At 42.5% G+C, this 13,981-nt stretch overlaps 1 protein-coding gene across 1 annotated transcript; it reads right to left on the bottom strand.

The window, feature by feature from the left end:
* Nucleotides 1–4,918: 4,918 nt before the first annotated feature.
* On the bottom strand, nucleotides 4,919–11,961 carry f7l (coagulation factor VII, like; the record flags this gene model as incomplete). Its single annotated transcript, XM_084048165.1, has 9 exons — nucleotides 4,919–5,179; nucleotides 6,098–6,399; nucleotides 6,522–6,699; nucleotides 6,949–7,037; nucleotides 8,053–8,193; nucleotides 8,630–8,743; nucleotides 9,556–9,580; nucleotides 10,477–10,643; nucleotides 11,868–11,961. The coding sequence occupies 9 exons, from the start codon at nucleotides 11,959–11,961 to the stop codon at nucleotides 4,919–4,921; spliced, it is 1,371 nt and encodes a 456-aa protein (XP_083904291.1).
* Nucleotides 11,962–13,981: the final 2,020 nt, after the last annotated feature.

The raw sequence follows: 13,981 nt of genomic DNA, 5'->3' as shown, positions 1-13,981 counted from the left end.
CCTGTCTCTAACAATAGATGTATACCTTTTATAAATGCCACTATTCGCCATTGGAGTCTGAGTCAACATGTAAAGGTACAATAACTATTCAGCCCATTTAAAGCGTGGAAATAAACGTATCAATGAATTAATAAATACATGTTTATCCCTCGGATGATTCGAACTCGCCCCAACGTCAGCATAAATACACCAGACAGGTGCTTACACCGGTGAGCCATTCTTCTCACAACAATTGTGTACCGTTAACAACTCATAGAGTATACAACCAGCCATTAAAAAACAAATCAGTCATGGTCGCCAGATCAACTTGAGACCTCAAGTCACCACACTGATTTTATTTTACTGGTCTCCACAAATTTTGTTTGTTTGTTTCTAAAATATCTCACCATGATCCTCTATTATTCATTATGTTATAGGCTACTTAGAAATAGTAAATATGACGCATGATAGGTTAAATAAACTGTTTGTTTATGATCAATGGTAGGTCTAATGATCAATGGTTATTTATATTGACCAGATCTGTAGAGGGGCAGGTGAGTAATTTAAATAATTTCCGTCTGGCGGACATATTTTATTTTCTGCCCAAAAAGTGTATTATACAGAGAAGGTGGGGTCCTGAGATGTAACCCACCGTGGAGAATAGTCTTTTAACAACACCTAACGGCCTTTGTTTCGATGAGTAGCAAAATCGTTTTCTTTAGTTTTACTACAGATGGAGACCTCGCACGGTAGTGGAATTTTCAGTCAATGGGAGGAGCACCGCGCCTAACGGAGACCAGAGCTCTAAATGGACATGCCTTGAAATGCCATTTTCTGTGCAGCGGCTGCAACTGTATCTTAAAACATACTATTTCCAGGTGATTAGATTACATAAACATTAGCTTCAATAATTTGTAGGACATTTAAAATCGACTGGTCAATCGACTGGTCAATAATCACTATGTGGGTTTTCAGACACTTTTGGCCATATTTTCCCTATAATTGGTCATGTTATAAACAGTTTATTTGACCTATCATGCGTCATATTTACTATTTCTAAGTTGCCTATAACATAATGAATAATAGATGATGATGATGATGATAGATTTGAGAAACAAATCTGTAGTAAACAGCTGTGTTAGAGAGCAATACAATAAAATCAGTGTGGTGACTGAGGTCTCAAGTTAATCTAGTGACCATGATTGTTTTTTGTTTTTTAATGGCTGGTTGTATACTCTACGAGTTGTTTACCCATTTGTTGTGAGGAGAATGGCGCACCGGAGTAAGCGCCTGTATGTAATTATGCTGACATTGTGAAGAGTTCGAATCCTAGGAGGGAATGAACATTTATTTATATATTTATTAATTCATTGATGCGTTTATGTGCACGCTTTCAATGGGCTGAGTAGTGATTGTACCTTACACATGTTGACTCCGACTCCAATGGCAAATATAGTTGCATTTATAAAACGTGTAAATCTATTTTTAGAGAGACTGACACAGGAAGTGGTTGTATTCCTGTTTCTCAACAACAACAAAACCAACGGAGAGCCGTCCACAACGCAACGTGAGTGTTCGTCTGTCTGGCGTTGCTTCATCCAAACAAGAATCAGATCGGTATGTTTTGGCATTGTGATATGAAAGAAAAAAAAAACGGCATTGACGAGGACAACTATGTGTTCTTTCACCGGGGACAACATCTGCTGTTACTAGGACAACAGTCGACGCGGTCGCAAGTTCAATTCAATTCAATTCAAACTTTATTCCAGACACTCAGGGGGTCCATATTGCATACAGATAAGACACATATAAGAAAGTAAAAAAATAGATAAAAACACATCATACAAACAAGAACATACTATTACATATAAATCACACATAGAGACTGTTTCTTCAGTGATTCCGTAGCCTGGATGAGTACCGGAGACAGCCTTTCCCAGGATTGACTATATCCTCAATAATACTATTCCTGGACTCATCCAGGCGTGACATGAAACCATACATGGCGTGCCTTAAGAGAGCCTCACAAGTGTGTATACCACATGTCACAAAGTGACTGGCACTATGCCATCTGGGGACCTTAAGTAGAATACAAAATGCTTAATGCTTAAGTAGAGTACAAAATGCTTTAAAGAGAGCACATTTAACAGGATCAGAACACATGCTGAACCTTCGAAGCAGCATATTGGCCTGGGCATATAGTATGCGGCACTGCCTAGAGACATATCTGTCATCTTGGAGGTTGTCAGTAAAGATGTGGCCCAGATACTTAATTTCTTAACACAATGATAAAGGACTGTTACTTAGAGAAAAGGCTGGAAAAGCCAAAAGTTGATCTGGTCTCATTACAAATTGAAACACCGGCAGTGTTGTGAGGACCCACAGATTACCAACCTGTTAACTGCTGGTTCAGATATGCGTCTCACTCAGGACGTCACCCTGTTCTCTACTACCCTCTAGGGGCAACACACTGTATAAGTGTTAGTAAATGTTTAATTCATGACTTGTAAAAGAGGAGCTCCTCTCTCTCTCTCTCTCTCTCTCTCTCTCTCTGTCCATTGTATGTTTTGTGTGGAAATGCGCTGCCCACAGATCTAGCTATATCAACGTTTTCACCCAGTGTTAGACCTGTCTCGATGTGGGGTCCAGGGACCCTCAGGGTTCCTTGAGGGGGTTCCAAATGAACACTTAACCACTTAAAACCTCCAGTCTAGTGAAACAGACCTGAGTTGGAACTGCTTTCTCCTCATCTACACCAAACCTCTTCCACAAAAATAGCCGACCTGCAACGTGACACATTGTGAGCTTGTAGATCGGCTATTTTTGCCCAATATGCCCCCTAGAATACAGATGCAGGGGTTCGACTGGTTAAGGGGGGCTGCATGCTACAAACCGACATACGAGTGGGTGGTTGTGATACGTTTATTTTTTTAATTTCCACATTTAGTCCAGGCTTTTGTCAGCAGTGAGAGTTTGGAACAAAGAGGAGTCTCTACAAATCTCTGAAATCCCTCTCTAGTGACCATGGATTAACAACAACTGTCGCAAGAAATAACAAAACCTCCATACTGTACCTCAGTGACAAAATGTCCCACAACGAGTCGGAATGGGTATCCAGGTATTTAACCACGCTAGATTTACGCAAATGCTCCAGGAGACACAAAGCAAGCAACACAGCTGTGATTAATTCAATAAGATTAGCTCTCAAAACAGTTGGTTGGATCTGTTTGTTGGATAGATTATTTTGTATCATGCAGGAAGCTGTATAGGTATGTAACTCTGAGAGTGTACAAATGGAACCAAATGGACCTAAATGGAAGTTTGAGAAGCACTGCATTAGACACACAGATCTGTGGTATAGTAGTTTGTAATTGATTGATTGAGTCAGGTGCACGCTCTCCGTCTCCATATAGCAACACTGTTCTTCATAGCAGCTATCCAGAAACAACAGACACCTGAATACTGTGATTGACCAATCAGAATCAAGCATTCAACCAAGCCGTGTAATATTAACATAACTCTAAACCACACAGATTGGTTAAACCAACCTTTAATTATTATAATAGGTTCCAGATTGCATGTTTAAGATTGACCAAATAAATCCAGAAAAATATATATATATTAGTGTGCATGTAGGCTAAACACACTCAACATGAATGACAATGAATCCATTCAGGTGCAGAGATTAAACCTAGCTGTGTTCATTTACTTTTTCAATTATTCGAATAACCTAGTGCACTTTTATGTAAATATTTTATACTTCGCCGTATACAACAGTGTCCTGCTAAAATGGCAAAACAATAACAATCTACAAGCGACAACGTGATGCGACGCGTTATATATTTTCCCTGTAGATTGGCTATTTTCACTGTTTTTGGGAAATCAATTATTCCACTAAAATCTATTATATTCTTCACAAACAATTCAATCGTTAAGTCTCATCAGCCGTAGGAACTGATCCAACATTGAGGAAACGGATCCATCACATTTGGAACTATTTCCGTAACTTTTTATTACATTTTTGATCTAGCCCGGTAAAACCCCCCCCCCCCCCCCCCCCTCCAGAAATCTCATTTGTATTTGATTTCAGGAGTTGGGTCTGGCCTGAGAGCTTATCTTGGCGCTTCTGCGTCGTCCACAAAAACAAAATGGATCCTCCAAAATGGCGTCCTTGCTCATTGTTCTGTGATTGGCAGCGCACCTTGGCCAATCAGGTGGAAGCCGAGTGAAGCCGAGTGGAGCCAAGTGGAGCCGAACGAAAACGAACGGTGGCCATTCAAATTTTCTCCGCTGTCTTTGAAAACTTCAAAACGCTCTCAAACTTATTTTTTTGTGGCACGGAATTTACTTTTAAGATATTTTTTGGATAGCTTTTAGTTGTTTAACTTCATATATGTGGTCAATTAATCATGACATGGGCTATTTAAAAATAAAAATTCTGAGAACCGGCAGGGGCTGGCAGTGATACTCATTTATCCATACTGTATAAAGCAACCTATTTTCGGCATGGCCCTTTCAAAAGTCCCCCTGCTCCTACGTTGCTCTGTGGTGTTGGTGGAACAAACTGCTGATTGGCTGAAGGGGTTGTCAGTCAACGGTACTACTCCCGCCCACAGCCAAAAATAAACAGACCAAACAGACATTCAGGCTACTTCACATCTGCTATACAATTATAATATCAGTGGTTTTCAGACTTTTTTTTATTTCAAGGACCACCATAACTCTCAGAGTTACCCATAGGGTCCCTGGACCTCATTTTGAGAACCACTACAAAAATATGTGTGCAATACTATATGATTGAATTTGTGTTCATCAAAAATTATAATGAAGGTAAAAATGATATAATGAAAATATAGGAATTGTTAAAGAGGGGACATCGTCAAGGAACCATTCAAATCGTTAAAATCCCCCCCCCCCCCTTAAAAAAGGGATCCTGACCCTACACTCCCCCCTCCCCCAAGGACGACATGGTACGTTCCAGCCACTCCAGGAAGTTGCTGACCCTCACATAGACGCCGTAGAGGTCCTGCTGCGCGCAGCCACGCCCCCAGCTCACCACCCCCGTCAGGAACCAGGTCTTCTTGTAGCGGGTGACCAGCGGACCCCCGCTGTCCCCCTGGCAGGCGTCCCGGCCCCCCTGACGGACCCCCGCACACATCATGTTCCTGGTCATGGGCAGCTGGGTGTGGGCCCTGCACTCCTGCAAGGGAGGGGGATGGGATGGGGATGGGGATCGTTTTATTAGTTTTTATTAATGAATACTTAAAACATACAATTTAAAACAGCACAGGGTACAGACAGACATTTAGGCTAAAGGGATAACACAAAAAAAGTGCAGGGAACATGTTTCCATTGTGGTCGTATGTATTCATCAACAAGGCAAAAAATAACACAATAAACATATCAACAAACACAAAACATTATATGTACAAAGGAGAAAAAGGAAAAAGACGGCGGGGGGGGGGGGGGGTGACACCACCTATTCTATGGGAAATGTGCGTCTAACTCCCCTTGTAGAGGATTTCCTGATAAATGAAAACAGGCCTGTTTTGAAAACTTTTTTTAAGGGATGGTGCCAGGTAGTACCTAGTAGTAGAATGAGAATTTCCCCATGTTTGTTAAAACATTATTGATCACAAATAGGCACAGCAGCCATATTGGAAATAAATTAGGCCTCTTCCTTACTTCCTTCTTCCATCTTACCAGTGATACTAATGAAATGATATTATACTGTTTAGACTGACTTTCTATATTTGATGAATAACCTTGTGTTTACCTTGCTTACTGTAAATCGCTCTGGATTAAGAGATATGCCTAAATTGTAAGGCTCTGTTCCAATCAGGTCAAACAGAGTCAGGGTGCTGATATTGTGCATGTTGGCTCACTGGAAACACTCTGCTACACCAGTGGGTCTAAAATGTGGTCCAGAGGAGGTTCAGAATGGCTCCTTATGGGTGTTTAACTCTGAGAGTGTACACATGGAACCAAATTGGTTCCATTTGTACACTCTCAGTCAGAGTTATGGGGGTCCTTGACATTAAAAAGGTTGAGAACCACCATGCTAGACTAAATGGAACAGAGCCCTCATTAGTATAGTTGGTAAGACCTGTGGGCCTACCTGCAGCGGGACCCTGGGGATCTCCAGGCGCTGGAGGATGTTGGCGGGCGGTCCGACCTGCGCCAGGCGGCCCCAGCCGCTCACTGTGGACACGCGCACGCCCGCCAGCGTGCGGGCGAATGTGCCGCGGGCGGCGGGCAGACACACGGGCACCACGTAGGGTCCTAGCGGGACGGCGGAGCGAAGCATCAGCAGGGCGAGGTCGCTGTCGGACGAGGAGACGTTGTACGAAGGATGGACGATCACAGACGAGACGCGCCGGGTGTGTTCCGTACGCTCGTCAACTGAGCGGTCGTGTTCTCCTGGGGCAGAGGAGAGGAGACTCTACTGTATATATTCTCACCCACGGTGATGTACAGGGTTGTGTGCGTGCGTGCGTGCGTGCGTGCGTATTGGGGAGCGTGCGTATTGGGGAGGGTCTCACCCACGGTGATGTGCAGGGTACTGGGGTGTTTGTTCCACACACAGTGCGCTGCCGTCAGGATCCACCGGGGGGCCAGGACGATGGCTCCACATTGATACCTCAGCGGCTCCTCCTCTACCGCGTTTAATGTCTGCTTACGTTGCCTCACTGTGGGCCTGCTACGCTCTGAGAGCATGGCCTGGAGAGAGAGAGAGAGAGAGAGAGAGAGAGAGAGAGAGAGAGAGAGAGAGACAGACAGACAGAGAGAGAGTAATCCAGCAGAAATCAGACATGTGGTTTCTTTGAATTTCCGGAGAATCTGTTGCACCAACTGTTACACGTGTGTGCGTATGTGTGTGTATGTGTGTGTGTGTGTGTGTGTGTGTGTGTGTGTGTGTGTGTGTGTGTGTGTGTGTGTGTGTGTGTGTGTGTGTGTGTGTATGTTTACCTGCCATGGACAGTGTCCTTTGGGACAAATATATCCGTTGACCACCCTGGGTGAGAAGTGTTGGACGATCCTCCCACACGGCACAGGAACTGGACCGGAGACACCGTTTACAATTAATAATGTAGGCATTTAACAGACGCTCTTATCCAGAGCGACATACAATAAGCAAGGTTAATAATCCATTCCCATGTAATGCAGAGAGAGAGCAATGTAGTGCCTCAAGAAACTATAGGATACAAGGTAAACAACCTAGCATCTGCCTAAACAACATGCTATCTAAATAGCATTCTGTACATTTGAAACGGCATGTATAGGGTAAACCAGATAAACAATGACCCAGTCTAAAAAGTTATATCAAAATAGTTCTCTACATTTGAAATTATAGGTTACCAGGTAAACAATGAACCTAGCATCTGCCTAAACAATAGCCTACTATCACAAATAATAATGTGTACATTTGAATGTAGAATACACGGTAAATAATGAACCTAGCATCCGTCCAAACAACATGCTACTGTATGTAAATAACATTCTTTACATTTGATGGGATTTGAACATCCTATACTTCATTTAACCATTTACGCTTGCCTCTTTTTTTTTATCTCACAATTTTGTAACCCATTTTTTTCACCCAGTGCCAATTGCCTATGTAATCCTGGGCGCTACTCTCCCTATAGCTGCCAGCCTAGGGAGAGCCCAGAACTGAGCGCATGCCTCCTTCAATGTGTGAGGAGCTAGCAAGCCGCTTTTTAGGACGTAGCGCTTGCATGGAAGGAACACGTTATTCCAACCAGTTCCTTTCCCCTCCATCAGGCGCCCCGGCTGACCAGGGGGAGGCAGTATAGAGACCAGGATTACAGCATGTTTTTGGTGAGGGTACCTACGGTGGGGGACACGGGGAGAACATGCAATGACGCGGAGGAGAGGACACGACCCCAGCGCCCACAGCGTCCCCGGCGGGAATCGAACGCTCGCCTCTCTTGACCAAAATATACATCCCAGTGACCCAACAATAGGGCTGTCATGGTAACACAGAGAGGCAATGTAAATTAAACAAAACAAAACAAAAAAAACTCTTAAGACACACAAAGCATGCTGGGAGACCTTGAGGCAGACAGCTGGTGTTGTCGGCAGCCAGGCCGTAACCATGGTGACAGTGGCAGGCGTGCGTCGCATTCGGGGACTCTTTGCAGAAGTGTTCACATCCTCCATTTCTATAGAGACAACCATAGGACGCCCTCACCGCTAGAGAGAGAGAGAGAGAGAGAGAGAGAGAGAGAGAGAGAGAGAGTTTCTATAGAGGCAACCATAAGTCGCCCTCACAGCTAGAGAGAGAGAGTGATAGTTTCTATAGAAGAATCCACAGACGCGCTGCCTGTAGATGCCTGTAGGCGGCCATTGCTGCGGTGTCGCGTCCGCGTAGCGTTGACACCGCAGCAATGGCTGCGCGCAGGGCAGCGCTCCGTGGATTCGTGTATAGAGACAACCATAGAACACCCTCACAGCTAGACAGAGAGAGTATCTATAGAGAGAGCTGTATAGGACGATATAATCATTATAATAATAATGTAATAATATATTTAAAAAGTATATCCTACTATATTCTACATGTGTTTTGATTAGCAGATTACATTTAGTATCAGATTACATTTACCAGTGTTTGAGTCTGTAATCTCATCACCTTTGTCGCAGTGTCGTCCCTGGTGACCGTGGCGGCAGATGCAGAAGTAACCTTTGACCTGAGGCATACAGGTGGCTCCGTTCTTACATGGTTTGGATTCACAGTGGTCCTTCACTACACAACACAACACAGAGAAACTAGATTACCCATAATAATTCACAGTGGTCCTTTACTGCACAACACAGGAAAAACAACATTACCCAGACTCCTTCAACACAGATAAAGTACATTTTTCAGACACAACTCAGAAAAAACATTTCCCAGAATCCTTCAATTCACAACACAGAAAAAAACATCACCCAGAATCCTTCACTACACAAAACACAGAAAAAAAACTGCATTACCCACAGTGGGTAGTTCTTTATATATACGGTGTATGATAATGATGATGACTTCTTTTCAGACACAATAGGTCCATATAAAACAAAATAGATAAAAGAGAATAGAAAAACAGACAGCAACTAGACAAAGTGCTCCTCGGAGCACAGGTCAGGTAGGTTATTGTGGGCCAGAAATGTTCGAAATTCGCCAATCAGGATGGAATATGAAAAATTGGACTGATCCGTCTTGATCACATGACTATAGAGATAATGTGCACCGATTTGCGTGATGTTTGGTCAAAATCCGTAGGAGTAATATTTTGTTTTCCGTAAATCGGCCTCCTGGTGGCACTATAACAGGTCAATCAGTGTATGGCATCCAGGGAGTGTATGTGCACAGTTTTGCTGCGATTGTGCTAACGGTGCCGAAGATTAGCTGTTCACAGACAGACCCGCACACGGACGGACGGACGGGGTGCAAAACATAGAGAGAACGCAGAGATAGCATGAATATCATACGCACGCACGTACACACAATGAATGAGCTACTGTACAATGTATGTGTTATAAAACTAACATCTACATGCTCTGCATTGCTCTGTTTACCTGAGTATAATTTCCAAAACTCATTCTGTAGGAGAGAGAGAGAAACAGAATAGTGTTATTGAACAGTCTTCTGTAGGAGAGAGAGAAACAGAATAGTGCTATTGAACAGTCTGTCAAAAATGGCAGATCTACAAGCTCAAATCGCGTTGCAGCTGGCATTGTGAGCTTTACTTGTAGATAGGTAGATATTTGCAGCTCAAAGGTTGGGGTTGAAAATTGCAAACAAAAAATATATATATATATATATATAAAAGTATTCTTAAAATTGCTGCTCAACGCTTCTCCTGATATTCTGTTATAGTTTTTTTTTTTTTTGTGAAGACCATTTCACACCTGGAAAATGTGCCACTCTCTCCATGAAAAAGGTTTGGATTTCCCACTGATTTGCCAATGATAGCCCTTTGAAATTCTCAAATATTGCATCTAGTAGTAGTACTGTTAATAAGAATACAAGAACGCTCGCCCCAAAATACGCTCGCCCCTGGTCAAATCCGGTGACCTTGGAGCGGTCCCCATCAGGTATTCCTAAATGTAACCTCAGTAGAACCATGCCTAACCCTAACCTTATTCCTAAGGTTTAAACATTTAACGACTTAAACCCTGAATACTTTGTGAACTTGACCTTTAGCTCTGTACTTGGTCCGCTCTTTTTCCCCTGTACACCAAACCACTTTGCCGAACATAGCTGATCTACAAGCTCTCAACGCGTCGAAGATGCATTTTGAGCTTGTAGACCTGCTATTCTTGGCTAATGTTCCCCCAGAATAGGGATGCGAGGGTTCAAGTGGTTAATGTAAAAAAAATATATAAAGTCCCTATGAAACAAAGATTTGGCGTCCCCCCCCTGCAGTATCTCAGAGGACCCCCTAGGGGTCCCGGACCCCCTGTTGAAGACCCCTGGCCTAGGTAGCAGGGCCTCACTAGTTGTTTAGGGAAGATGAAGATCTCTCTGGCCTCCTCGTAGGAGCATTTCTCCTCCAGACACTCTCTCTCCAGATCTCCTGCTTTCAGCTCCTCCAGAAAGTAGTTGGCTCGGCGAGAACGTTGGAGAACCCGGCTGGCATCCTCTCTGTTCAGGAAGACCGGAGCTGACAGACAGACAGACAGACAGACAGACAGACAGACAGACAGACAGATATGTCTGGTAATATGCATGGGTGCATTGTAATATGAGTGATGGTATGTTAACACATTGGGTGCCAAAACCGTATATATATACGGTTTTGGGAATACAACCACGGAGTGCCAAAACCGTATATATACGTTTTTTGAAAAAATATATTTTTTTGAAAAAAAAAAAAGAAATTCAATTTTTTTTTTTAAATGTAAAAATCCTGGCACTCAACGTACATTTTTTTAATAAACCTCTGGCACCCCAAGTGTTAAATATATATATATATATATATATATATATATATATATATATATATATATATATATATATATATATATATATATATATTTAAATTCAATTCAAACTTAATTCCAGACACACAGGGGGTCCATAGAGTACATAAAAACAAATACATAAAAACATTAAATAAAGACATACTCATACATAGAGGCTGACCAATTATTGGCTTAGGAATGCGACAAAAACAAAACAAAATCTCCGTGAATTCAAGGCTTCATGGGGTGTGTAATTGATAGAAAATAAGTACTTTTCGGGATGAACTACTCCTTTAAGGCCAATTTCCAAAATAGTGAAAATAGTGGATCTACAACCGGTTGTAGATCCTCTATTTTCTTAGGGAAAAAGAGAACATGTTTGAGAATGTTCGCCTATAATGACATGCCCATGATAGGGATGCCAGGTTGGAAGTAAACGTGGTTGCAAACACTAAAAAACAAATGTGTCACATGTCACATGTCACATGGACGGGCATGGATTGGGGGGTCCTCAGCAAAATGCGTTAATACAGCAACACAATCATTTAAAACACTTTATCCATATGTTATACGTTGGCTATATTCAAAAATAGCAGATGTACAAGCTCAAAGCGCGCTGCTATTTTTGAACACATGTTTGAATTTTGTTTTTATAATCTTGAACTTTTTTTTAACACATATCATCTCTTCTGGCACAAAACCTTTTCAGATGGGGGGTCTGCGGTCAAATATATATATCAATTTGGGGGTCCTTGACTCGAAAAACTTTGAGAACCACTGCACTACATTGCATTGTCAAACCCTGAGACCTGAAATGCCCCCCCCCCCCCCCCACCCGTTCAAACCACAAAACAGCAGATGACAAACGTATGTAAAATCCATTTGTAAATACAAGAAGAAGAGTGTGTTCCTCGTAAGCCTACCTGTAGGATCCCCAGTGCAGTGTGGGATACATAAGAAGAGCCATAGGAGGGTCAGTACGTCTAGCCGTGTGTCTGTTCTGCTGAGAGATGCCATTACTGAATGCCTGAGCAAAGTTCAACTGCATCAACAACAAAATCAGCTTCCTGCGCAAAACACACACACACACACACACACACACACACACACACACGCACACGCACACGCACACGCACACGCACACACACACACACACACTGTACATGCATACAAGTGTAGCACACCACACACATTTTATCTCTCGCACTTTAGACACAAACAAAAACACGCACACACGCACAAGGCCGGGCGCTGCAGATTATGTTTTTTGTTTGTTCCTGTGAGACTGTGCGGCTCTGAAAAGCAAATCTCAGACACAGCTGGACCAATCGGTGTGAAACTTTGCACACGCCCCCAGTAGGCCAGGGAAGAACCTCCACCCATGGTGCTATTAACAGGCCACTTCACATTTTGGCAGCTGCACTGCCATCCAGGCTGACAGACAAAAAACAACATACCATGGACACAAGATCCAATCATACCAACATTTTATGTTCATGCTGTGTGGCCTCTAGAGATTTTCTTTTAACCAAAATTTTGATCTCATGATTTTGTAACACATTTTTCACCCAGTGCCAATGCCTAAACTTGTAATCCTGGGCGCTACTCTCCCTCTGCCTGCATGAGGAGACTTCCTATCACCTGACAGGGGGGAGTTTCCCCGGTAGGATGTAACGCGTGGAAGGAACACGAAACCAGTTCCTTTCCCCTCCATCAGACACCCTGGCTGACCAGGGGGAGGCAATATAGAGACCAGGATTACTGCATGTTTTTTGTGAGGGTACCTACCCGACCCTAGGGGACACGGGAAGAACATGCAAACTCCACACAGAAAGGCCCTTTCGCCAATCCCACCTAGGGTATGGGCACTGATGACGCGGAGGAGAGAACACGCACTCAGCGCCCACAGCACCCCCGGTGGGAATCGAACACAGGACCTTCTAGCTGTGAGGCGACAGCGCTACCGTTTGTGTTGCAGAACAAACTTTTTCATAGGTTTCATAGATGGCTGCAAAGACTTGTTTGACAGCACTGTCATCAGTGTTGTGTAAATTAATGTTTGTTTGTTTACACATGCATGATATTTTCTATTAATTTGTTTTGGATGTTTTACATTTAACCCTCAATACTTGGTAAACCTGACCTTTGGCTTTTTTAAGCAATGCTTACTATCACAATATAGAGCTTATTATAATATGATATTATCTAATTAATATTGTCATTAATATTAATACATTAAAAGCAACTTATTTCTTGCTGTGGGCCAGAAACCTCCTATCTCCATACTGCATGCCTTGATTTATTTGCTCTTACAGTGTTGGCAATCAAAATTAAAATGTGCCGAATACCATACCACCGAGTTCCATTATTTTAATCATTGGTCATATTGCCTCATTATATTGCAATTCAATACTGCAGATGACGTCATGGACTTAAAGCGCCCTCTATGCAACTATATGTTTATGAATAAAATGAAATTTTGTCCGATCTGTATGGTAAAGTATGCTAATGCAACATAACTACATTGAGGTGGTTGTATTTTGTCTCCCTGCATGCTCTTCTATTGAGACATTCAGATCATGTTAAAGGTCATGTCTCACCTAGACACAGGATCTGACACAAATTATTACCTGAAGGTCAAGATTCAATGTAAGCTATCCCCTGAGCAAGTGCAGCACTTACGCAGGAAACCAGGTTCAAATCCGGGGTAGAAGAGGAAAGTTACATAGTGCAGCTTTAAGCCAGATATGTGACCTAAAAATGACGTGCCATGTTTGTAATATCATTACTTTCTTTGCTTAATTAGTAATAAAAGTATGATTAATTAATACTGCATTATTATTTAACTGACAAAACAGGAGGTTACGGACACGGTACAATGACAACCTGATTTCAGCCACATGGATTAAGAAGCACACATATTACAAGATGTGTACTTTATTTGGTTACAAAATATATAAATATTCCTCTTCATAGAACAAAGTGTCTCATCTATATCCTCTCACAGAGGCTCAGTATCAACACAAATATAATCTGT

Source organism: Gymnoscopelus microlampas (assembly GCF_963454915.1).
Source record: "Gymnoscopelus microlampas genome assembly, chromosome: 22".
In the NCBI taxonomy this organism is placed as follows: domain Eukaryota; kingdom Metazoa; phylum Chordata; class Actinopteri; order Myctophiformes; family Myctophidae; genus Gymnoscopelus; species Gymnoscopelus microlampas.
This window is presented reverse-complemented; position numbering and strand designations above follow the sequence as displayed.